Source organism: Cyprinodon tularosa, unplaced genomic scaffold (assembly GCF_016077235.1).
Source record: "Cyprinodon tularosa strain WSP-4 unplaced genomic scaffold, ASM1607723v1 ctg311, whole genome shotgun sequence".
In the NCBI taxonomy this organism is placed as follows: Eukaryota; Metazoa; Chordata; class Actinopteri; order Cyprinodontiformes; family Cyprinodontidae; genus Cyprinodon; species Cyprinodon tularosa.
This window is the reverse complement of record NW_024039021.1, coordinates 172628-196288: the sequence shown is the minus strand read 5'-3', so window position 1 is coordinate 196288 and position 23661 is coordinate 172628. Positions and strand designations below refer to the sequence as shown.

The following is a 23661-nucleotide window of genomic DNA, read 5'->3' as shown; positions in this document are numbered from 1 at the left end:
TATTCTTAATTTGAGTAGGTAAATGAGATAATTTGCCAATGGAATGAGTATTTTTACTCTTAAAATAAGATAGTTAGATAATATGCACTTGAAATACGACAATGCAATTATGTTTTCTTATTTTAAGTGTAAATTGTTTTGTTCCATTGGCAAAATGTCTCTTTTACCTCCTCAATCCAAGAAAAATTCACTTATTTTAATGAGAAAATGACTTCTCTAGATTTTGATTTTTTTCCACTGCATAACCCTACGCAGTGGTGTGCTTCACCGGCAGGTGGTCATGCTAATTATGCTAATTGGAACGATTCTCCAAACATTTTTAAATTAAATTTTAGCTTAAAGTGAAGTTTATTAGGAAAAGAGACAGAAAAAAAAGAGAAGCCAGCATGAAATATCCGACTAAAAATGCTAAGCTTTTCCGGTGCTAGAATGAGCACCGGAAAAAATTAGTAGACTGAGCAAAGACGGAAATAAAGCTTTATTGTCGTTGCAGAGTATACAACAAAGTTCCATTTGGCCGTGTCTCTTTTAAACAATCACTGTCAGTTAAATAGTGTTTAAAGCTGTGTTAATGTTAGTGCCATAGATTCAGTATTAGTCCATGTTTGACTGGGTTGTATTCTCTGTGTCTTTATTTTTTTTCTGCAACAGCCTTGAGAGAAAAATGTGTTTTTAAGTCTGTTAAAGTGGGTTCACGTGACTCTGCCAGAGGAAAAACTGGGGAAAAGAGCACCTTGGTTGGGCTTGGTTGTCCCGGAGCCTCGTGGCCTGCAGGAGGGACTCAACTAGAGTCTCCTTTAGGTGTGGGACTGAATCCACTTAGCAGTTGTTTTATTCTAAGGATTGCAGCTTGCCTACGCCACTGTACCTCTGATTCTCTTTAATGCATCATGGTAAAAGCTTTTTTAGCTGAGGTAGAACAAGTTGGTTCCTCCTCAGCGTCCTCAACAGTGCAAAAAATGTAAATCTCAATAAGTCATTTTTTTCTTAAAACAAGTGCACTTTTAAAATTGAAGAGGTAGGTGAGACACTTTGCCAATGGGACAAGACAATTTACATTTAAAATAAGAAAAGGACAATTGTATTGTCTTATCTAACCTGCATATTATCTAATTATCTCATTTTGAGAACAAAAAATTGGCAAATAATCTTATTTTCCTACTCAGATTAAGGCTAAATACAATTAATTTAAGAAAATTTTACTTATCTCTAGATCGATTTTGCAGTGAAGAAATAAATAAGCTGCTCACTGGAAAAAAATCGAAATATATATAAGTCATTTTTTCTTAAAATAAATGCATTTGTTCTTGGATTGAGGAGGTAAAAGAGACATTTTGCAATGGAAAAAGACAATTTACACTTAAAATAGGAAAACACAATTGCATTGTCTTTTTTCAAGTGCATATTATCTAATTATCTTATTTCAAGAGTAAAAATACTCATAATCCAATTGACCTACTCAAATTAAGGGTAAATACACTTAATTTAGGAAATTGTAACTTATTTCTAGATCGTTTTTTCCAGTGTTGGGCCTTTTTAATAAATGATAAAGGTGGTGTTCTTCACAGTGCATCCCGCCACCACTGAAGTGTGCAGTCCAAGAAACCTAAAGCATGTGACCCACTCATCTTCTGCACTGTTGATGCTCGGGCCTAAGTGTGGTCGTCAACTTTCAGAAGTTAAAGATCATTTATTTTTCCTTTTTGGTTTTAAACTTGAGGAGGTTGCTTCCTTCCCCAGCCTGCTTCCCTGTATGGTGCCTCATTAGTGTTAATCAGACTCTCAATGGTTGCATCATCAGCAAATTTGAAATGGGCATTAGAGGACGTCATTGTTTTACAGTCAAGTTTACATCCATGTTTTTGTGGACAAATCTGGACTCCATATAAAATAATTTAGACAAGCTTTGATCTGGCCACATACTATAGTCAAATATTGTGGTTCTAAGGCCAAAAAAAGCATTTAAACAACCCTTTTCACAGTTTAAATAAGGTGCCATAAATCTCATGTAGTCATCTGAATCTTTGTTTTCTTCACTTTTAGCATTTGTGATTCTGAAACTGAGAACAGATGCTGGCAGGACCCTGTTAATAATGGAGAAGTGGGCCCAAATGAAATGACTACTGGATGCAGGAGCCAACTAATGACCAGCTACAGTGGTAGTCATTCAAAATTTGGGTCCTTGGCTGGTCCCCTAAAATTCCTTTTTAAACATCAATCTTTGTTCTAAAATATTCTTTCTGTCATGATTTGTGGACATTAAGATCTAAACAGAAGCATCATCTGGTGACCAGTATATTTTTGCACAGTGAGGGGAAGCAGAATAACCCAGAGATATTCTGAGCCCAAAAGGAAGACATGCAGAGAGACTCTTAATTGGTGCCAAATCTAAAAACTTTCTTGTTCCAAGGCTAAAGGCCAAACAACAGTTTTTTTTTTCTAATGGCAGCATGCTCCTGCTGATGGATATCTGTGTTGCTTGTTGCATTGTGTCGCAGCTTGTCGTGTTAACATCTCAGAAGTCCACACAAGTTTCTTTTGACTAGCTACGTTTACATGCGCAAAATTTCCCCAATCCGATCCAAACCTTGGTTGATCGGAAATTCAAAATCTCCGTTTACATGGACACTAAATGAAATGATCCGATCATGACGTGTGTATACATGTACCAAGCGTTGGATCAGATTAAATCTTTTAAGCATGCGCAGAACTTCCTGCCAAACTTGGCAGTTCTGTCTGCGTCTGGTTTTTGGGAGGCCTGACAAACGATGCGCTCGGAGCGAGCGGAAAGAAAAACGGAGAGAGGAGGAAAAAAGCGCTTGGCAGCGAAATGTCCGAGAGAAAATGTAGAGAATGAGCGATTGAACCGGCGTGGGAGAGCGAGTGGGCTCTGGAGAGAGAAAAGAGGAAGAGGAGGAGGATAAATTCCTGCTTCCTGCAGCTTTAAATGAACTTGAGTGTATAAGTCGGCGCTCCTAGACTCCTCTCGCCATGTTGTTCACAACAAGAGCGAGAGCGACCGGTGGTTTCCTGTTGTTGACAGGGCGGAAAAACGTCACGCTGACGTCGCACACATGCGCAGTGAAGATTATGTTACTCTTTAGATCCGAATGGGTGTTTACATGGACGCCAATCAGAATGGCGATCGGCAAAAACCACCTCTCTCTTTCGGAATTCAATTTATTTCCGATCGGACCGAATCGGATTAGAATCTTCAGTCTGACATGTTTACATGAAACATTTTTGATCTGATCAGGCCTTCAATCCGATTAGTTGTGTCCATGTAAACGTAGCTACTGTCAGTCTCCTCTATTCCTCTCTCCAGTTTCCCTTTTTTTCAGGCTTGAGGTTTATTTCGCTTTCAACACTTTCATTTTTACCTCATTTTGAATTTTTTTCATTTTACTTTTTTGCACAATTTATTTTTGGCCTCTTTGATGCTTTTTCCTACATTATTCATGTCCCCTCCTTTCCCTGTCATGCATTTTCTTCAGTCTTTTCTCGTTCCCATCTGTTTTCTCCTATTTTTTTTTTTACTCCACTTCCCTAATCCCATCTTCACCCTCCTCCTCCTGTCATCCCTTCTTACCTTCTCTTTCTCCTGTTCTCTTGGATGTGCCCGGCTCAGCTGTTGTCCAGGGAGTAAGAGCTCAGGGAATGTCACAATTGACGTCATGCAGCATTCCACACATTCCCACGCCCGGCCTGGCGTAATAGGAGACGTGACACACAGGCTTGCACACACTGAGGGTAGCGACACATGTACACTCATATTCTGAGAAGAACACATGTTTGGGCTACAAAGAAAATACATCCACATGAGCAATTTAGATGAATGAAAGCCACAACTATTTGAAAGTGTTTCTGAGACTCACTCAACGGGACACAGCTGCACTCATTTAGACACACACAGCATAAATCAGTCAGCTCATAATGCAACAAGGACCTCTGGATGTATAATCAAGCGAGAAGCCTTGCAATTAGATTTTTTTCAACAGGGTCCTCTCACATTACAGCATACAAGACTGAAAGTCTGATGATTTAGTTTTCTGTAGGAAATGGAGGGAAAGTAAAAAAAATGAGTGGACATCTGCAACATTCAATGCAGGTCATCATTTGAATTCAAACTAGGGATCTAAACAAATAGTCGACTTATTATTTATTGGCAGTTAATGGTATATTAGTTTACAATCTGTTCTATCCAGTTTTTTCATAACCTCCAAATTGATGGATTTTATTTTCTGTAATGTTACCTTTGTCCACTGGAGGGCATCACTGTTTATCCTTAAACAACGTAGAACAAAACATGATCGGATGGATCGATCCAGAGTCGGGAATAGGATTATTTACACTGTTAAATGGCGACATGGATGCAGAATAAAGTTTTTGCGTTTTAATGTACTTCCTTTAACCAAACCCCGCATTTAAAGTTACTGCTAACAGCAAAGACTCTCTCCAAGCTCTAATAGCTGGATTTAGCTTAAAGCGGAGAGCTAAATCACAGTTAGTGACTTTATTGAAAGTAAGAGGTAAATAGTCTGACAGTTTGTCAGAGGGTCATACCCTGTCTGTTAATGATGGCATTACATCTCATATTCGTCAATATTTGATTCATCTTATTTTCTTTATTCTATTCAATAACCTAAAAGGTTCCATTATATTACAAACACAATATATATATATATATATATATATATATATATATATATATATATATATATATATATGTATATATATATCAGGGGTGGAACGGTCCACAAAATCCACGGTTCGGTTCGGTTCACGGTTTCGTGGTCACAGTTTTCAGTTCGGTATATGTTGATTGTTAGCCTGACATGTTGGTCGTGTTGCTGTTAGCATAAACAAAACGTGTTGCACAATGCTTGCACACTGTTGCACTTTTATCCACAACTTTCTTTCCGCCGTCATCGTAGGTCACTCTAAATGCAAAGTGGTCCCATACAGCAGACCTAGAAAGTGCTGCTGGCGCGTCTTCCAACTCCTGTTCTTTCCCACTCGCCATACCCACACAATTCTCCACAACAACGATTTTTTTCTGCTACACCCGGCTACGCTGCTTCGCTTCTTCTTCTTCTTGTTTACTACTGGTGGTTGGCTTTGGTCGCAGTACCGCCACCTTCTGCTCTGGAGTGTAATCGATTAGCCTATAAGAAAAAGGAGCAGCGCATGAACCGAACGCAACACATCGAACCGAACCGAGACAGTCGAACCGAATGGTTCGGACGGTTTTCATTAACCGTTCCATCCCTAATAAATATATATATATATATATCATGCATTCAAACTTCTCGAATCAGGTTTCCAATCACTTACATGGCCACAGGCGTATATAATCAAGCACAGACATCCAGACGCTTTCATTCGTCGCTCTCAAGAACTCAGTTAATTTCAGCGTAGAACTGTGATCTGATGCCACCTATGCAACAAATGCAGATGTGAAATTTCTTCGCTCCTAAATAGTCCACAGTCAACTGTCTGCTGATTATAAGAAAATGGAAGAGTTTGAGTACGCCATCCCCTCAGTCATGGAGTGGTAGGTCACATAAACTGACTGAGCGGGATCAGTCGATGCCTGAGGTCGCCAACTTTCTGCAGTTAATCACTTCACCCCTCCAAACTTTTTGTGGGCTTCGGAGTAGCTCAAGAACAGTGTGTAGAGTGCAAAGTGCAGTGGTGTAAAGCACACCGCCACTGGACTCCAGAGCAGTAGAGATGAGTTCTCTCGAGTGACGAACCATGCTTCCCCACCAGTAAATCTGATGGATAAGTGGGGGTTCAACGGCTACCATGAGAACGGTACTTTTCTGACTGCATTGTGCCAAGTGTAAAGTTTGGCGGAGGAGGGATTATGATGTGGGGTTGTTTTCAAGAGCTAGGCTTGGCCTCAGTTTGGAGCTGGTCCTTTCCTCTTCCAACATGGCTGTGCACCAGAGCACAAAGTAAGGTCCATGAAGACGTTGATGGGAGACTCTGGTGATTGGCCTGCACAGAGCTCTGACCTCAACCCAACAGAACACCTTTAGGATGAATAAGAACTGAGACTAAGAGGCAAGGCCTTCTCACCTCACAAATGTTCTCCTTGAAAATCCCCTTAAACACCATCCTAAACCTACCGGACAGCTTTCCCATAAGAGCTGAAGCTGATCTATCTTCAAAGAGTCGAGTAATGTCATATTGAACCTCTATGGATTAGGAATGGAAATCACTTAAACTCATATTTGAGTCAAGGTTTTATAATGTCTAGTTTTCTAATGTGTAAAAAACATATTTTTGTTAATTCATGCAGTATTTATTACAGTTGACAGAATAGATAGTTAAAATAGAAATATGTACTTATTTTTTAATTCTGAATATTGGAAACTAAATATTTAGCCCTTCGTATTATGGGAAGATCCTTTTTATACAATAAAAAACACAAGTTTTAAGGAGAATGACTGCTTAATTATTAGTCGATGGATACGTACAATCAACTTTAGATTAATTCATTAAAGAATAACTTGCCTCAGTGGTTCAAACCAAATATATTGCAGTAATGTGACATGTGCTGGAGCCATTGGATATCACAGACACCGTTAGTGCCATCTGTCAGTGCAGATGCTCGCTGTATTGTTCCATTGATCCAAAGAGTTCTGCTTTAATGTCAGTACAGTTACGTGGGTTAAATTGTAGGTGCAATCTTCTCAAAGTTTATTTATTTAGCTGTTTAGCTGCAGTGAACTAGTAAGATATGCATATATCCATAGACATATTTATTATTGTCAGTTTCTAGCTACTGTTTAATCATTCAAATTATGTGAAACTCAAACAGGACAAAACAATGAGTCCTTTGTTTTGAGATTGCTTGGTTTACAGGAAAATTAAATCTTCTGTAGGAAAAAATTACCATTTTAAGTATTGATATATGATAAAATTTTCTTTTTTTTCTGTACACTGTTTCCCTTCGGAAATCCAAACTTGCATTTGTACACGACCTTCTGCATAAAACCTAAAACTGTTTCTTCTTTGAAAATAACTGGTTTGTTACCTTCTTTTATGTGCAACAAATTCCTCATGCAAGTCTGACACATTTTAAAAAACACCCAAGACTGAATCTCAGTTGTTTTCTCTTCAGCTATATTCTAGCTTCTTGTGGAAGGATGCAGAATTTAAATGAGCACATCAAATGCGGGGTGCCATCTTCATTTACACAACTTTGGTTAGTCAGCATACCCCGAGCTTCACTGAGAAAGGGGGCAAAATTTACATCAGGAATTTATTAATTACTCTAAACTCCTCAGAATTTATTTTCTTGTTTTATTTTTCTGTTTGAACTCATCAGCATTAAAAAACATTTTAATAAACATTTTTCAACGTCTGTCATTTTATAATCAGTCATGAAAATAAAATTTTCACAATAGTCCGTATAAAAAGCTGCTTCAGTGAGATTAGAGACAAAAAGTAATATTTTTTTGCTACTATTTTCCATCTCTAATCTCATAAAAGTAGTTTTTATTGACTATATTAGCCAAATTGTAAGATATTATTTAATGAACTTGGTTAACTTCTCATCATAAGTGTAAAGAGAAGTTTTTGAGTCTGGTTTTGAGTTTTTTTGTTTAAAAAATACAGGTCCATATAAAAACAATGACAGTGCAGAAAGTAATCAGCAAGGTGATCAACTTGGGAAAGAATTAAAGAAATTCACATCAAGCTCAAACGTTAGGATTATAAAAAAAAAAAAAAAAAAACTTCATCTCAAACCCTGCATTCCTTAGTTTTCTAAAAGCTCGACTTCATGACTGTGTTTTTGGAAAAAGACTTAGTGAGTTTGGCCTCATTAGAAGGTCTGTCGGAGGAAAAAATGTTACGAAACGCGGACAGATGGACCCAGTATTCAAGGAGAGACAGTAAGTTGGAAAGTTCAAAACGTTTATTAAATAAAACAAAAACTTAAGTGGAGCTGTGGCTCGCGGGCACAGCAGGATGGGGAGCGGGGCACCGCCCAATCACAGACACTCTGGTTTAACAGTCCAGTCCAAGAATGTCCCCAGTGCTGCAGTCACAGAGGACATGCTGGAAGCCGATCCTGGTCAGGGATCCAGAACAGACAGGAACAGACAGGAGCAGGATCCAGATCAGGCAGGAACAGACTTCCAGGCATCCACAAGCTCCCAGGAGGGTTCAGAGTCTTGACAGGGTCGGAAAGCGTGACCAGGTTGTCACACACAGTAGCAGACAGGATCAGGTGCAGAGAGGCAGGCTCAGTGGAAGAGGGTAGCCGAGACAGGACGTGGAACCAGAACTTGATGCAGGACTTTAAACTGGGCTCCTCCCTGGAGCCAGGCTTACTGGATAAAAACTGAACCTCCCCACATATAGAGCCAAAAACCACTGTCCACTGTTCCTCCCCCGCGGAGGAACAGTGGACGATCAGGAGACGAGACAAACACAAAAACCCTCTTTCCACCGGCTGCCAGGATCCAAGACATGAACCAAGGCATAAACTCAACAGACACACTGACAGAAAGACAAGTAATGATCTGGCACTGAATGCTCAGGCTGAACAGAATATAACCAAGAGGAAACAGGTGAAAGGAATAAATTATAATTGAGGCTGGGAGGAAAAATGACAGGTGAAAGGAATGACTAATTAATGGAGAGCAAACAGGCCAGATCATGACAAAATAAAGTGGAATATAGTAATAGTCTGAAGAAGAATCAGTTTTATAGTCATTACATTGTCACAAGTAGTGAGGGGTTAAGGATCTTTGCTTAGGGACCCAGAGCGTCCGTTCGTGGGAGTGGGACTTGAACTCAGAACTTCTGGATTCCCAGCGCAATGCAATGCCTTAATCACTAGGCCACACTTCCTCCCTGAAGTCTGCATTTAAATAAACCAAATACTGGAATCATATCCGTGGGTCATTCTGCATTTTGTCCAGCTTAGACATCATTGCCCCGGCTCCCACTTCCACACAGCTGCATCAGCATCATTGATTGCTTTACTAACGGCCGTTGTTGATAGTTGTGCTCTTTTTTTCTTACCTTCCTTCTTTGTTGATGATGTGGTCATAAAACAGTCAGCTTCCATTTCTAGAGAATTTAGTCATAGCACAGAGACAACAGCATCCACTGTTATGTTTTTATTAGTTTTTTAGCAAAGCTTTATTGAACACCTGTAGTGACAGTCGCTTCCATCAGTGCTTCTGTAAACAGTGCGCTGCTGTGTAACATCTGAATTCTTCCTCTCTGCATGCCCTGTCCTGAACTATTCAGACTGAAGTCTAACAGTCATGAATGTCGTTAGTTGTATAAAAAACAAAAAAGAAAAGATCAGGTTTCTGAAAAGAAGTTATAATTCAGCACCACACTGAAAAAACAACCTAGAAATAAGTAAAAAATTCTTGAATTAAGTGTATTTACCTTTAATTTTAATAAGGTAAATGAGAGAGTTTGCCACTGGAATTAGTATTTTTACTCTTAAAATAAGATAATTAGATAATATGCACTTGAAATAAGACAATGCAATTGTGTTTATTTATTTGAAGTGTAAATTGCCTTGTTCCACTGGCAAAGTGTCTGTTTTACCTCCTCAGTCTAAGAACAAATGCACTTACATTAAGAAAAAATGACTTATCTAGATTTTGATTTTTTTTCCAGTGCAGAACCTGCTGTGTGAAAGTAGCCCCTGTTTCTGAAAGCTGAATTTTCCCCAAAGCATCAATAGTTACCCTAAACACAGCAGGAAATCTACAAAATGAAATTCTGGTGGCTCAGTCAAAGTTCAGACCTCAAGTTGATCGAAATACTGATTAAGTCATTCACAAGCAGATTATTGCTGAGTTCTTGTGTTCGGACCATCTCTGCATTGACTGACGGTGTTGAAACTCCTTTTAACCAACCTCCTGCCTTGTTTTGTTTCTGATTAACTCTAATTTTTTACCCACCATTCTTTAAAAATAACAAATAAGTCATCCGCTCATGATGGTTATAATTAGGCTTACCAAAATCCAAGATTGTTTCCATCAGTAGAGGAAACTCTCTGGATTATTTAAAGATTGCAGCTCTGCAGGTTGTTCTTTGTAAGAAGACTCTGTCTCAGCCTTGGTGGATGCACAGGTGAACATGTTGTTCAGATGGCTGCCGGGATATGCATTCCTCTTTTCCCTCACGCAGTGATTCACAGCTGTTTATTTTATCACAGTATCCCTTTCACCATCTCCTCTTTCTGCCCTTCTGCCCGTCAGTGATTTATTTTTCTTTCTTTCACTCCTTCTTTCCTTCGCTTTTGCTGCATTTTTTTATTTTGCACATTATGCCCACTTTCCCACACTCCCCTCTCATTCCTTTTCCTTTTTTTCCCCCCCAACTCTTTTTTTCCAACTTCTCATCATTTAAACCTTCTGATTAGATTTTCCTGTATTCCCATACTTTTTTAATCATCCACATTCTGTGAATGCTTCCCATTCAGTGACTCTTACACATTCTTGCTCTGTAAAATCTATTAATAACCTTTTTCTTTTTCCCTGTCTTTCTGTGCACCTATCTTTATTTCAGCATGCCTGTCCTCTAACTCTTGCTCAGTTGCCTGCTTTGCTTCCATTCCTCAACCTCTTTTAGTACGTTTCTTCCCTCCTCCTTATTTCTTACCTAATTTTCTTCTCTATGAGATCACACTTAGACCTGTCTGTTCATTCTAGCCACTTCCTTACCACTCGTTTTTTTGTGGTACGCTTAATTTCCCACTTTTTTCTTAGGTTAAGCACCTCTTTTGCTCTCGTGTCTTATTTCTATTTATTTGATAAATTAATTGGTTTGAAAACTGAATAAAGATCCATTCCTTCATGTCCTCCACCCGAAAAATGCACCATTAAAGGCAAACTTTTAGGAAAAGAAACTGTGGTCATGCAGGAAGGGACGTCGTCTGCAGCATTACTTTCGTGCTGTGATTTCTAATTGTTGCCAAATTAGTGCTAGGGGTCCAAAAGTGTGCCAAGAAAAGAAACCATTTGACATTAGCAGCAGCTGTACCTGTTGATACATGGGTTTAGACGGTGTTCACCAAATTGTGACCCTACCACACAACTGTTTTAGCTGAAATAGAGACTCATCAGAGCAGGCAGCACTTTAGAGATCCAGTTTTGCACCGTTTCGGTGAGCCTGTTTTAATTTAAAACCATCTGACTGTTTTTAGTTGAAATTAGTTATACCCATTTGGCCCCATCTGCTAAAAGGCATAGTCAGCATACTGCTGTTGAAATATTATGGCTGTTGAAAATAATCTTATATTTAATTATTTCAAACCAGTCTGCCCATTCTCCTGCAACATCTTCCCTCTTATACCTCCTTCTAATGTTTGAGGTTAACTTTCCATATTCTCTGTGTTTTGATTCCTTAATTCACTGATTTATTGTTGTGTCTTTTGTTGATTAGCTGTATATGTCAAAAATCCATGATGAGTGATAAGTGCAAATTTATATTAGCCTGTTCCCAGCCAGAGTGGACTCTCCATTAAAGCCTGATTAAGCATCTTACACTGGAGAAAATGGAGAAAATGTAATTTAGTCATGCTATACTAAGCCTGGTAGCTAGAAGAGTAAATCAGACTGATTTAATGATAAAACAAAACGAAAATGAATTAAGATATAACATCAAATATGTTTAGTGAAACTGAATAGGTATCCTGGATAGAGATGGGAAATAAATTACATTTTCAATATAATTGCAATTTATCAAAACACAATTTTTAAAGCGCAGAGCCACTTAAATATTATCATATCCCATTTAAAAGAGTAAGACAATAACATTCTCACTCCAGCCCTTTAGGTGGTGGTAATGTGCTTAGAGCGGGTTTTCGGCATGTAGAAGTAAAAGAAGAGCATTTTTCCACACTGTCGCTACCCGATCCGACCCGGAAGTAGGATCCGTACCATCAGCTCATTTGCGCATGCACAACCAGATATACATCCGGGTCGCCCTCGATTTTAGTTTCTAAAAAAGACCTAAATTACATTCTTCCATCCCCAAAAACAGTAAGCGTACTAAACTATAATGTGTAAAAAGTTACACTGGAAAAACGATCTAGAAATAAGTAAAAATTTCTTAAATTAAGTGAATTTACCCTTAATTTGAGTAGGTAAATCAGATGATTTGCCAATTGAATAATTATTTTTACTCTTAGAATAAAGTATTTAGATAAAATGCACTTGAAATAAGACAATGTAATTGTGTTTTCTTATCTTAAATGTAAATGTTCTTGTTCCATTGGCAAAATATCTTTTACCTTCTAAATTCAAGAACAAATGCAATTATTTTAAGAAATAATGACTTATCTAGATTTAGATTTTTCCAGTGTAATTATATATTCCTGAGAAAATAAATGCCTTAAAATCATTTCTGCTTTATTATTCGTGGGAGCTAACTTTTTCTGCTTTGGATTTAAACATAAAACTAGTCTTTTTGAGTTTTATGTTTCCCTTTAATGTTAACCGTATGGTATATAGTGCGTAATCTAAAGAAAGCAACAACTAAAATGCAGATAAACATGCTTTAATCATATTTTGCCGGACTACTCTGAGCATGTACGATGATTATGGACACCCGGATGTATATCTGAGCTGATGGCGCAGATCGTGCTTCCTCGACGGATCTGGTAGTAACACACACAACAGTAATAGTAAAGTTCTGCAACAATGGAGATGCAAGCTTTAAGGTCATGAAGAAACATCTGCATGGCTGTGATCGGAGCGAAGAGAGAACAAAACCACAGTATTGGTTAAAACAGACCTCCCTCGCATATTAATCTTATTTGGAAGACCCTTAAATTAAGTTTCAGCTGAGAACTGTTATTATACCATCCATCCATCCATCCATCCATCCATCCATCCATCCATCCATCCATACATCCATCCATCCATCCATCCATCCATCCATACATCCATCCATCCATCCATACATCCATACATCCATCCATACATCCATACATCCATCCATCCATACATCCATACATCCATCCATCCATCCTTGGAAGATGTTTCCAGACAGCTTTCTCTCATCTTTCTGGTTTAAAAATGATATCACCCTGTGAAATTCTGCAGTTTAAAGATTCAGATACAAATATCAAACCTACGGAAGAGGATTAAGGCCACTGAAAAAAAAAAAAAAAAGTTAAAAAAAAGTTTACTTATTTTATTTCAGTATAGTATGGGAAAAAGTCAGAATTCTGACTTTTTTCTCTGCATTTTGACTTTTTTCTCTGAATTCTGACTTTAATCTCAGAATTCTGACTTTAATCCCAGAATTCAGACTTTTTTTTATTGTCAGAATTTAGTCACAATTCTGAGATTAAAGTCAGAATTCTGAGAAAAAAGTCAGAATTCTGACTTTTTCCCCATTCTATACTGAAATAAAATTTAAAAATCAGTTAACTTTCTTTTTTTTTTCCCCACTGGCCCTAATCCTCTTCCGTACAAACCAAACCAAATCCCCTCAGTATTTTTCTGTTTGTGGTTCTATAGCTACTTAACAACTAAATCATTTCTCGCCTTGTTTAAACTTCCTCCTCCTTTGTGGTCCTCTCTTCCTCATTCTTTCTTTCCTGCTGTGTCCCCCCCTCTCACCCTCCTCCCTTCCTCTCCTGCCATGCCTCCCTCTCTCTGAGCTGATATCAGAGATAGCGTTGACTTGTTGTTGTTGTCAGGTTGTGTTAATGGCCTCTGTGTGTGTAAGTGAGATGAAGCAGAGTCACATGCCACTGTCGTCTGGAGGCGGCGTCATGGAGAAGTGCTATCTGCTATCAAACACACCCCTCCACCCATCAGATGAGAATACTGCAGTGGTGTGTGTCACAGTGCGGGAAAGTCCCCGTTGTCCCTCCTTCATAAGCTGTGATTCAGTCTCCATTTCAGTAGACATGTCTTTTAACCTCAAAACCAAAGACAGACTGGAGACTGCTGGAGGCTTGTTGTCATGGCACTCAACCATCCTCTCCGCCGTCATCCTTCGCCACCCGAACATCTTATTTTACACCAAAAAGTTACTTGTAAAGCACATTAAACCAGCATACGATTATAGGCGGCTGGTCAAATCTATGATTGCTGTGGAAAGAATCAAAATGTGGAAAAGAAAGCATAAAAAGAAGGAAAATTGACTGAGGTTGGGTTGTTTTGCTGCAACACGCCATGCAGCGTAACGTGGCGTGTTTCAGGCACTGTTCAACCTTAGAGCGACGGTTGTGTTGCAGTGAAAGGGCCAGGAATGTGGCAGTTGTGCCGTTTCAAAGGCAGGTGTGTTCAATGGTACAGTGTGAAACGTGGCCTGTCCTGTTGATTGAATGCCTATTTTTTCAACAGAAAGCAAGCAGACGCTCCGTTTACAGCAAAATAACAGCTTCTTATATTAATATTTCTATATTTTCCTTCTCTGACCTAATGGAGAGACTTCAACAAGCTTGTCCACACATACTGTTACTAATTGAAGCACTTTTTTTAACAGCAGGGAGGTAAATTATCTCAGCTGCACGTTGTGCTGTACTTTGAATGTTGACTTGGAGTTAATCTGACACTTAAATAAATTTTTGTCTTATATTCATGACATTAATTTAAAAATCAAGTTTCCAGTACGCCCAAATATAGAAATTTCTTTACAACAAAAAACTTTATAAAACCAAAGCTGTTGTAAAGTTTGATACAGCATTTATAATATTCAGTTCAAAATACATAATTTGATTTTGTACGATTCCTGCAGTGTCGATACTTAAAATGAAATAAAAGTGAAGGCCATCCCCCACCTGCTTCCATCAAAGTCCTGCAGAGGCACTTAAAAAAAAGAAGAAAAAAATGCATGTCCACCTACATCACCAGATGTTGGAGGACTGTCCAAAATTCAGTAGCACTACTTGATTTTTTTTTACTCATGCTGTTGTAGAAAGCATTCGTGTAAGAAATTATATTTAAGAAATAAACATAACTTGGTTAAATAGCTGCTCTAGTAATGAATAATTGTTGGTTTATAAAATCTGATTTAATGTTTAAAATGTTATCAGATGAAAAGCTATGCGCAAGTTTTATATGTCAATGAAATACTAAAAGTAAAAAGTCCAAATAAATATGAAATTAGAGCAAAAGAAAAGAAAAAGCATTCCTATAGGTTATGTATATATGTGAAGAAAGATAAAGAACATCCAGCTAGAATATCTACCATTTACTGTATTTTCTATTGATCTCCAAATAATTCAGGTTCATCATGGTGGGTAGAGTAACTAGAATATTTAGTCAGGTTAGACTAACAATGTTCCAACAGAAATTTGCTTGATTAAAAAGTGAAAGAAATATATATTTTTAAATATACTCAAGTAAATATAACAAGCAATGTGTGTGAGAATGTGCTATTCTTATTTATTAGTTGTTTTGTATCGTAAGTTGTTATTTATTTCTTATATTGTGTGTAAATTGTGGGACAGTGACTTTTTTTTAAGCATATGCACTGATTGATGGCACTTTTTTTATTTTGTTGTTCTTGTGACAAGGGTTACAATAAAGATATAGATAGATAGATAGATAGATAGATAGATAGATAGATAGATAGATAGATAGATAGATAGATAGATAGATAGATAGATAGATAGATAGATAGATAGATAGATAGATAGATAGATAGATAGATAGATAGATAGATAGATAGATAGATAGATAGATAGATAGATAGATAGATAGATAGATAGATAGATAGATAGATAGATAGATAGATAGATAGATAGATAGATAGATAGATAGATAGATAGATAGATAGATAGATAGATAGATAGATAGATAGATAGAACCCACCTCTGCAAGGCATGGCAAACAAAGTGTAATTATTCACCCACTCACTCACACACTGGTGGTGGCAAGTTACTCTGTAGCCACAGCTGCCATGGGGCTCACTGACAAAGTCAGAGCTTGAACCAACAACCCTTCAGTTGCAGGGCAACCTCATGCTTTTGACACCACTGTCGCCCCCTATCCAGACAGAAGAGTGTTGCATTAGTTTAGCTGGTTGCAAAGATTCACGGGTTTGAAATTAACACTGGTTTAAACTAAACGTGTCAATCTATAAGCCATATTTCTATGAAGCTTTCTACTGCTGGCTCCACCTAAACCGTTAACTAATTAACCAATAGGCTGACATCACATTATTAGACGGTCGGGGTTTCGGTAAAAATAAGAAACTGCAAAATCTAAAGAAAACTACTAATTATATATTCTATTAATATGAAGTTAAAATATCCTTATCAAAATAGTAACAATAAATGTTACATATTCTATTACTCTAATAACCAACCAACCAAAGCAAAGTTTCCTCTTAATCTAGAACAGCTTGATTGGTTCATTTCAGTTAAAATTAATGAATTCCTGGTCAAAGTTCAGCAAGTTATGGATCTAGTTAAAAAAGCGAAAACACATTTCAGGTGCATGAAAAATAAAAATAAAATATACATTTCTTCTAACAGTTTTAAAGGTTAAAGATATTACCTACAATATCTGTTTGCCTGCAGACTGCCTGTATTGAATCAACAGGGAGGAAATATTATTGATCCTATCTGAATTAATTGTTCATTCTCTGAAAATTCTGATGTAAATCTTTTATTTAGTCCTTAAAGGTGGGGTATGTGATGTTTTCTGGAGCATGTTTTTACCATACTGATTGAAAACCTCCTCACGAGCCCATTGCGCCAACTGAGATAGAATGTTTGGAAAAAAAACGAAATCTTTTAGTCCAGTGTAGAGGGCGTAGTCAGAGGAAAACGCAAACCAATAGAAGTAACTATCATCCCTACTTCTACTGGTTTCTGGCACGCCCATCAACCGTCAGCTCTGAGCTCTCCCCACCCCTCCCCCCTGCGCGTTCACAGACTCGTGACACCCCCCCCCCCCCCCCCCCCCCCCAAGTGCCGCTGAAGGGAGGACCTGTTCGAATTTACAGACAGAACTCTTGTGGTCTCCTTATTTTCAAGGACTTCGAAGGGTCCAGTCTAGGTAGACCGCGTCCTTGGAGGATGCAGCCCAGGTTTTTGAACAGAGCCTCTGATTAAGAACAGGGCTGCCTGCACTGACGCGGCTCAGGGATTACGTCACACGGAGCGTCGTGCGCAGTGAAATCAGGACATTTCCTCACTTTCTAAAAAAAACCCGGGACGCCCGGGACAGGACGTGAAATACGGATATGTCCCGGGAAATACGGACGTTTGGTCACCCTAATCAATACTTCTTGAAATGACAACCGTGACAACTTGTTTACGACCATATTGAATTGTTCAACACTCTTACCGTACTAGGAGAAGACGACGCCATCATGGAAGTTAGCCTGTTATGTTGTGGTTAGCTAGTAATAGACATGAGCTTCTCGCCTCATCCCGAGTCACGTGCACTCGCGAGGTCTCGGCCTGTTTCTTTCTCGTTCTCGGGAACATCCGAACATTCTCGACTGACAGCAGGCGCGTTCATGTAATTTGGAGGCGTGGTTTCGTGGGGTGGGCTGAAGGTGTGTATTTTCAAAAATGTAGCTGGCAGGAACCGTTTATCCAGGATCATATACCCCACCTTTAATAGAATTAAGGATACAATCAGGAGTTTTGCTCACCTTAGGGCCGTATTGTAGATAAATAGTGTTGCTTAGTTTTAAGTTTTCTAAAAACCATTTGCCAGAAATCAATGTGATCAAATGAAAATCTGATATTGTCAGCTACTGGATGCAAACTTACAACAACAAAATCCCTACTGGTCTATTCCCTGTTGAACAAAACTTGGCTTTTATTTAAATAAATATATATTTTGTTATTTGACTATAAAACATCACATTAAAGCAAAAATAAATAAATCAATTGTTTGTTATTTGTGAGGTTTTAACAGATTTTCAACTTACTTTTCTACTGAAATTGTGATTCTGTTTAATAGGTAAACAATTAAAGAATTTAACCTTAAATAAATATGTTATGCAATGCATTTAAAAACACATTTAATTGGTAAAACTAAAACTAGATAATTATAGATCATAATGAAAACCTTTTTGCTTTTTAGAGAAAGGTTTAATGACCATGAACCTGACCTGCTAAATAGTATATTTTCTTACTGCACAGCAGGAAAGAGCCCAAAGACAATTATGTGTTTTTGTTTACACCGAACGGGGATGAGTAAAACAAAAGAGAAGAGAGGGAGAGATACTGAGAGCAGGAATAAAATAGTTCTGGAGAGCTTGGCACGATTCTGATATGAAGGAGCTGCAGAAAATCAAGCACAGCCAAAAAAAGAGAAACAACAAAACAAACCAAAAACGTTGTTTGAGCTGCAGAAATGATGAGGAACATGTGGTGCGACAGAAGGGTTCCAACGTGTTAATGAGAGCAGGCAAACACAGCAGACAAGAGACACTTCACAGGTAGAGAGAGACGCTGCAGACATCAGAACAAACCAAAACAAAACTTCCTCCCACCTCACTAAAGTTAACCCCTTTTTATTTTCTCTGTGTGTTTCTCCAGCTAATGGTTACATCAGTGCCAGGGCCTCCCCGGGCCTCCTGTCCGTATCCAATGGCAAACAGCCTGGGAAAAGTAGTCCCGGCAAAGTCTCCGCCTCCACCCAGCCCTCAGATGGTCAACAGCCGGAAGCCGGACCTGAGGGTCATCACTTCACAGAGCGGGAAGAGCCTCATGCAGCTGGTGAGGAAAAAAAAATATATAAACACTTTAGATTTTAGATATTATAGATTCAATTAATGGACTGATAAAAAAGTAGCAGTAAAACACTTGATATGAAATATCGGTAGTTTATATTGGGGATGTCCTGATCAGGATGTATTATCCCTGATATCAACCACAAAAAAAAAAAAAATGCATTTTCAGGTAACTTCAAATAACTTATAATTTATTTAACTTTGATAGAACATCCATTATTTACTGAATAATTTAACTAGTATCAATCCATTATATTCTATCATAATGGACTCTTTTCCTTATAATTGTCTTAATTGCTGTTCTCGTTTTGTCATTCTGTGAAGAAAGTCGGTATTTTCAAAGAAACACTTTAAAGGAATAGTACACCCAAAACATGATTAGCCTTCATTTTCTACTCACCCCCATGCTGAACAACACCCTGGAGTACTTTTTTGATATCTCAAATGCATCTGGAGATCTGGGAGGCTTCTTGCCGTCTGCTGACGTTCATGACGCTTCAGAAGCCGGCAGACCAAACCAGATGAAAGTGCGCATTCAGCGTCTGCTCTTCCAAAAATCCAAGCGTAGAAGAAGAAATGTGCCGCTTACCTGTGCAAAGAAAGAAACAACGAAAGAAAAATGTGTGAGGACTTCAGTGTTGAGGAAGAGCATGAGTTCTTTGCCGAGCTGAATGCGCTGGTTTGGTCTGCCGGCTTCCGTAGACTCGTGAACGCGCATGTGCGCGCTTTCAGGAAATCCTATACACTACTGTTTATGCTCTAAAAACATTCTAAATGACTTCGTTTCGAGTAAATTCTGGATGCTACCCACTCAGAAAACTTGGAATACATTGGACGAGCAGTATGGAGGAATATTGACACGTTTTTGTGGACTTTTATGGACCTTTCTGTCTCGGGCACAATAGACCTCCATTATTTGAATGTCAGCAGACAGCAAGAAGCCTCCCAGATCTCCAGATGCATTTGAGATATCAAAAAAGTACTCCAGAGTGTTGTTCAGCATGGGGGTGAGTAGAAAATGAAGGCTAGTCATGTTTTGGGTGTACTATTCCTTTAAGTCTTCCTTATTAAGAGTTGACTTCTTCATTTAAAAGGTAAAATATACCCCATTTACACTACCCTTGAAAAACCGATCCATGCCGAGACCGGTCCGAGCTCGGATCAGTTAACCAGGCCGAGCTCGGTTCTGATTACCGTTTACACATCACGCTATCTCAGTTCCTCGACTCCTCGCCTCCTAGTGATGATCTGCGGTATTACTGCCAGTATTGAAGGAGGAAATCAAGCAGTTGGTGGCGGTAATGCACCAAATGTTGTTTGCCAACCGCCATAAAACACAAGAAGAAGAAGACGAAGAAGGAGGGAATCAAGCAAATCAAAATGCTGTCTCATTCAGAAAGTTATGCTTGATTTCGATTGTTGTTATAGTTGAAGAAGAAGTTGTTCTTCTTCTTCTGTTTCCGGCGGGGCATTACCGCCAACTACTGGAATGGAGTGTGAATCGGGATGTGCAGCCAGACGGAGATGACGCGTTCTGCTCATGCACTCTTGTTATCAGAGAACCGAGCCAGGGAAAAACCGAGCCGAGACCACCAGTGTTGCCAACTCAGTGACTTTGTCGCTATATCTAGCGACTTTTCAGAACCCACCAGCGACTCTTTTTCAACAAAGCGACCAGAGACAAATCTAGCGACTTTTCTGGTGTCTGCCGTGGGGAGCCTCACCCGTCCCAACCCCGTTCTTCCGCTTCCACAGGAGTCCCTCTCAGCGCTGCAGTCAGAGCCACAGCATGTTTACCCTCAGCGTCAAGACTGCAAATGAGCCGTGCACATGCGCTGGGATTGACGGCGCAGGTTGATCACGCTGGACTCAGCTCCCTCAGTTGCTGAACCTGCCATAGAGAGCCTTGACCAACATGACGATGACACACTCTTTCTGTGAGCAGGCAAGCACAGCCTGTGTGTGTGGAGGGAAATCTTATTAGTTAAAAAAAAAACAATAATTACCATTATTTGCTCACATTGTCATTGATTCTTTGTAGGCTTTTTTTGTTCCATTTAGATTGTTAATGTTAATGTAATGTAAAAAATTGTATGGTTGAAAATGTTCATGTTTTACCATGCTTTCTAAGCTAGTTCAGTTTGCTTTCCATTTACACACGATAAGTTATCTCAGTTACTGAGCTCGGACTGGTCTCGGCACGGTTTTTCAAGGGTAGCGTAAATGGGGTAAAAGACTCAAAATGTAATTGCGCCTTTAAATCATGGGGAGATACACAGCAATGGTATCACTGCATGTAAATAAATGTTTGATAAACACGTCATGCAATGACTAAATTAATGCCTGTCATGTAACCCCTGGTGCCTGTGGAGAAGGACCGATCTGCTGCACAGCATGGCGGGAAAAAGTAAAAGGCAATTATTGATGAAAACAGTCCCAAAGCCAAAGTTATGCTGGTTCCAGTTATATTAACTAAGGAGAAAACCCTGGCTGGGCTTTAGAGAGCAGCGACAGGGAGCATCAGCAGGAACAGGCTCCCTGGAATACAACAGCTCTCTATATTTCTCATTCTGAGCCTTCCACATGTAAAGGTGCCATGCAGAATACTAGATTTGGAAATGTTAGGAATCTGCCATGAGACTCAGAAATACATGCTTAAGTCTGGTGATCCAATTTAATCTCTAATAATCTCTAGAGTTCTTGACTCTGGTAGTAAGGAACGACTTGGCTTATGAATAATTAACAAGCATTCATTGTAAAAATATTTGTTAGCGCCCCTCCCTCCTTCTCCCCAGCCTCTGTATATCAGAGTTGAACAGATGTGAGCAGCAGGACAGTATTAATGACTGTTTTTTAATGCTGCATAATACAGGGCAATGCAGCTGTAAATATGAAGATGAGTATGTGCAGCGGTGCCATCACAAAGGGCTTTTTGGATGTGATTGCTGGTAGAGGACTGGATTTCAAGAGTCATCCATTCCCACTCTGCACATCAACAACATATTTGGCCAGTTGGATGGAGCCTAACGGCTCTTAAACTCAAACATTATGTACATTTTTGACGGCAGATATTAAACACAAAGGGAAATGTAGGAACATTTGCATTGTGGAAAAGAAGAAAAGACTCAGGGGTCAGAAATATTGTCCAAGTAAATATTTTCTTTACATTAACCTATAACCCCTTATATGCAATTTTATCATAAATCTTTTGAATGTAAATACAGCTGAAGACATTGATATAACTGCAGTTATTAAGGTAAATAAAACCGGATGATTATTTAAAGGTTTTTTTGATCGAGAAACAGAGACCCGAGCTTGTAAAACCAGTCAGTCTAACTTTAGATAATGTCCAGCGTTAGAGCACCGCTGCTCAGCTGACAGATAGACAGGAATCTACTCACTGGAAAAGGTGACATTTTCAGCAGAAGATGGCAGTGGATGTGAAAAAGATGTTTGTGGATCAGTTTTATCAGAGACTTTCAATAATAAATTATTTAGAACTGAATTAATAGGAAATTGATCTAATTACATGTATCAGGACTGGGGCTGAAAAAATCGGATTAATAGTGATTAATTGATTATTGAAACAGTCATCAACTAATTTAGTAATCGATTAATACTTAACGGGAGTATAGAGACTCTTAAACATGCCTTTAGCTGAAAGAGTGACCAACTTAGAGCATTATGCTGATGAAGATTCTCAGTCATCCAGGTCATAGTCATTCCGTTAAATTCAAAAAATATTCAGTGAACTTGGTTTCCAAGATTTTAATCTATTTCAAATCTTGGAAACCAAGTCCACTGGATATTTTCGGAACTTTTACGGAACTTAGAGCATTTATTATACCAAAAATGTAAAAAATAATAAAATAAAATATGTAAACCTTTTGCATTTAAGATAAAAAAACTAAACTTTTCCGCCTGTCTATATGCTCTATCCAAAACTCCTAAAGTGGAAAGTTTTAGTTTCACCTGTTTTAATTTTGTAAAAAGCCTTTTTTTAGGAACCTTTGGCTGTCTGATTATTAATCAATGATTTGAAACAAAGAATCGACAGATTAATCGATTTGCAAAATAATCATTAGTTGCAGCCCTAATCCACTTTAAATTGCAAACATTAGAACCAAATAATTATATTTTATAAGTTTTTACCATTTCTGGTAATTTCTTCATAGGATCACAAACTGTGAGTTAAAACGATTATGATGATTTAAGTCTTGTCACCTGGTCATCTCTTCAACGAGCTTTACACAGGATGTGTCTGGTCTCCATCATTGTTCCAGATGAATGGATTATTATTATAAAACTGGTGACATTCTTTTCACAGCCAGTGTTGCACTGCAGCAGCAACACGTTTGGCCACTTTCCCTCTAACATACAAACCTTTTTTGGTTTTCTTCTACATAGATTACATACATATTTTACTAAGTTTAACTTAAGGAGTTGAAGAAAAGCTTTTGTCTGTATTTAAGCATCTTGATGCCAACCATGCGGTGGCTTACCGTCAAACAGCTTACAAACATCGAGTTGAAACAGGCTGAGCTGCTTTAAAAACAGAGAGGAAGGTGTTTTTGGATCATGGAAAACTACTTTGATGATTAGTCTCAGAAATTAAAAAGCTACCACCCTCATCAGTTTCTCCGAAAGTGCTTTTTAAATGACAGGATGTTGTATATTTGGATTTCTTCACTCTCTCTTTTGAGCACAAATACATTTTTGTACGTTGAATTTTCCGGAAGTACGGAGTGTACAAGTGGACCTGGCAGGAGAAGTGAAACTCTCACCGTTTTACAGACAGAGTTATGCTGACTGTTAGTGATGTTTAGAAATATTCAACATCTCTATGATCAGAAAAGCAGATCTCATTCTTCCTCCTCGCATTTCCATCTTTCACGCGCGGTTTCGCAGAGCTGCAGATCTTGGAGAAAACGAGACCCTGTTTTCATGCTGGGT

The 23661-nt window shown here is 38.5% G+C and overlaps 1 protein-coding gene across 1 annotated transcript in view; it reads left to right on the top strand.

Moving 5' to 3' along the window:
• Positions 1-23661, top strand: part of mef2d (myocyte enhancer factor 2d) — a 157731-nt gene that overhangs the window by 112552 nt on the left and 21518 nt on the right. Inside the window, 2 exon segments of the mRNA XM_038292410.1 lie at positions 18515-18570; positions 18572-18694. Of these exon segments, the coding sequence (XP_038148338.1) occupies positions 18515-18570; positions 18572-18694 (179 nt within the window).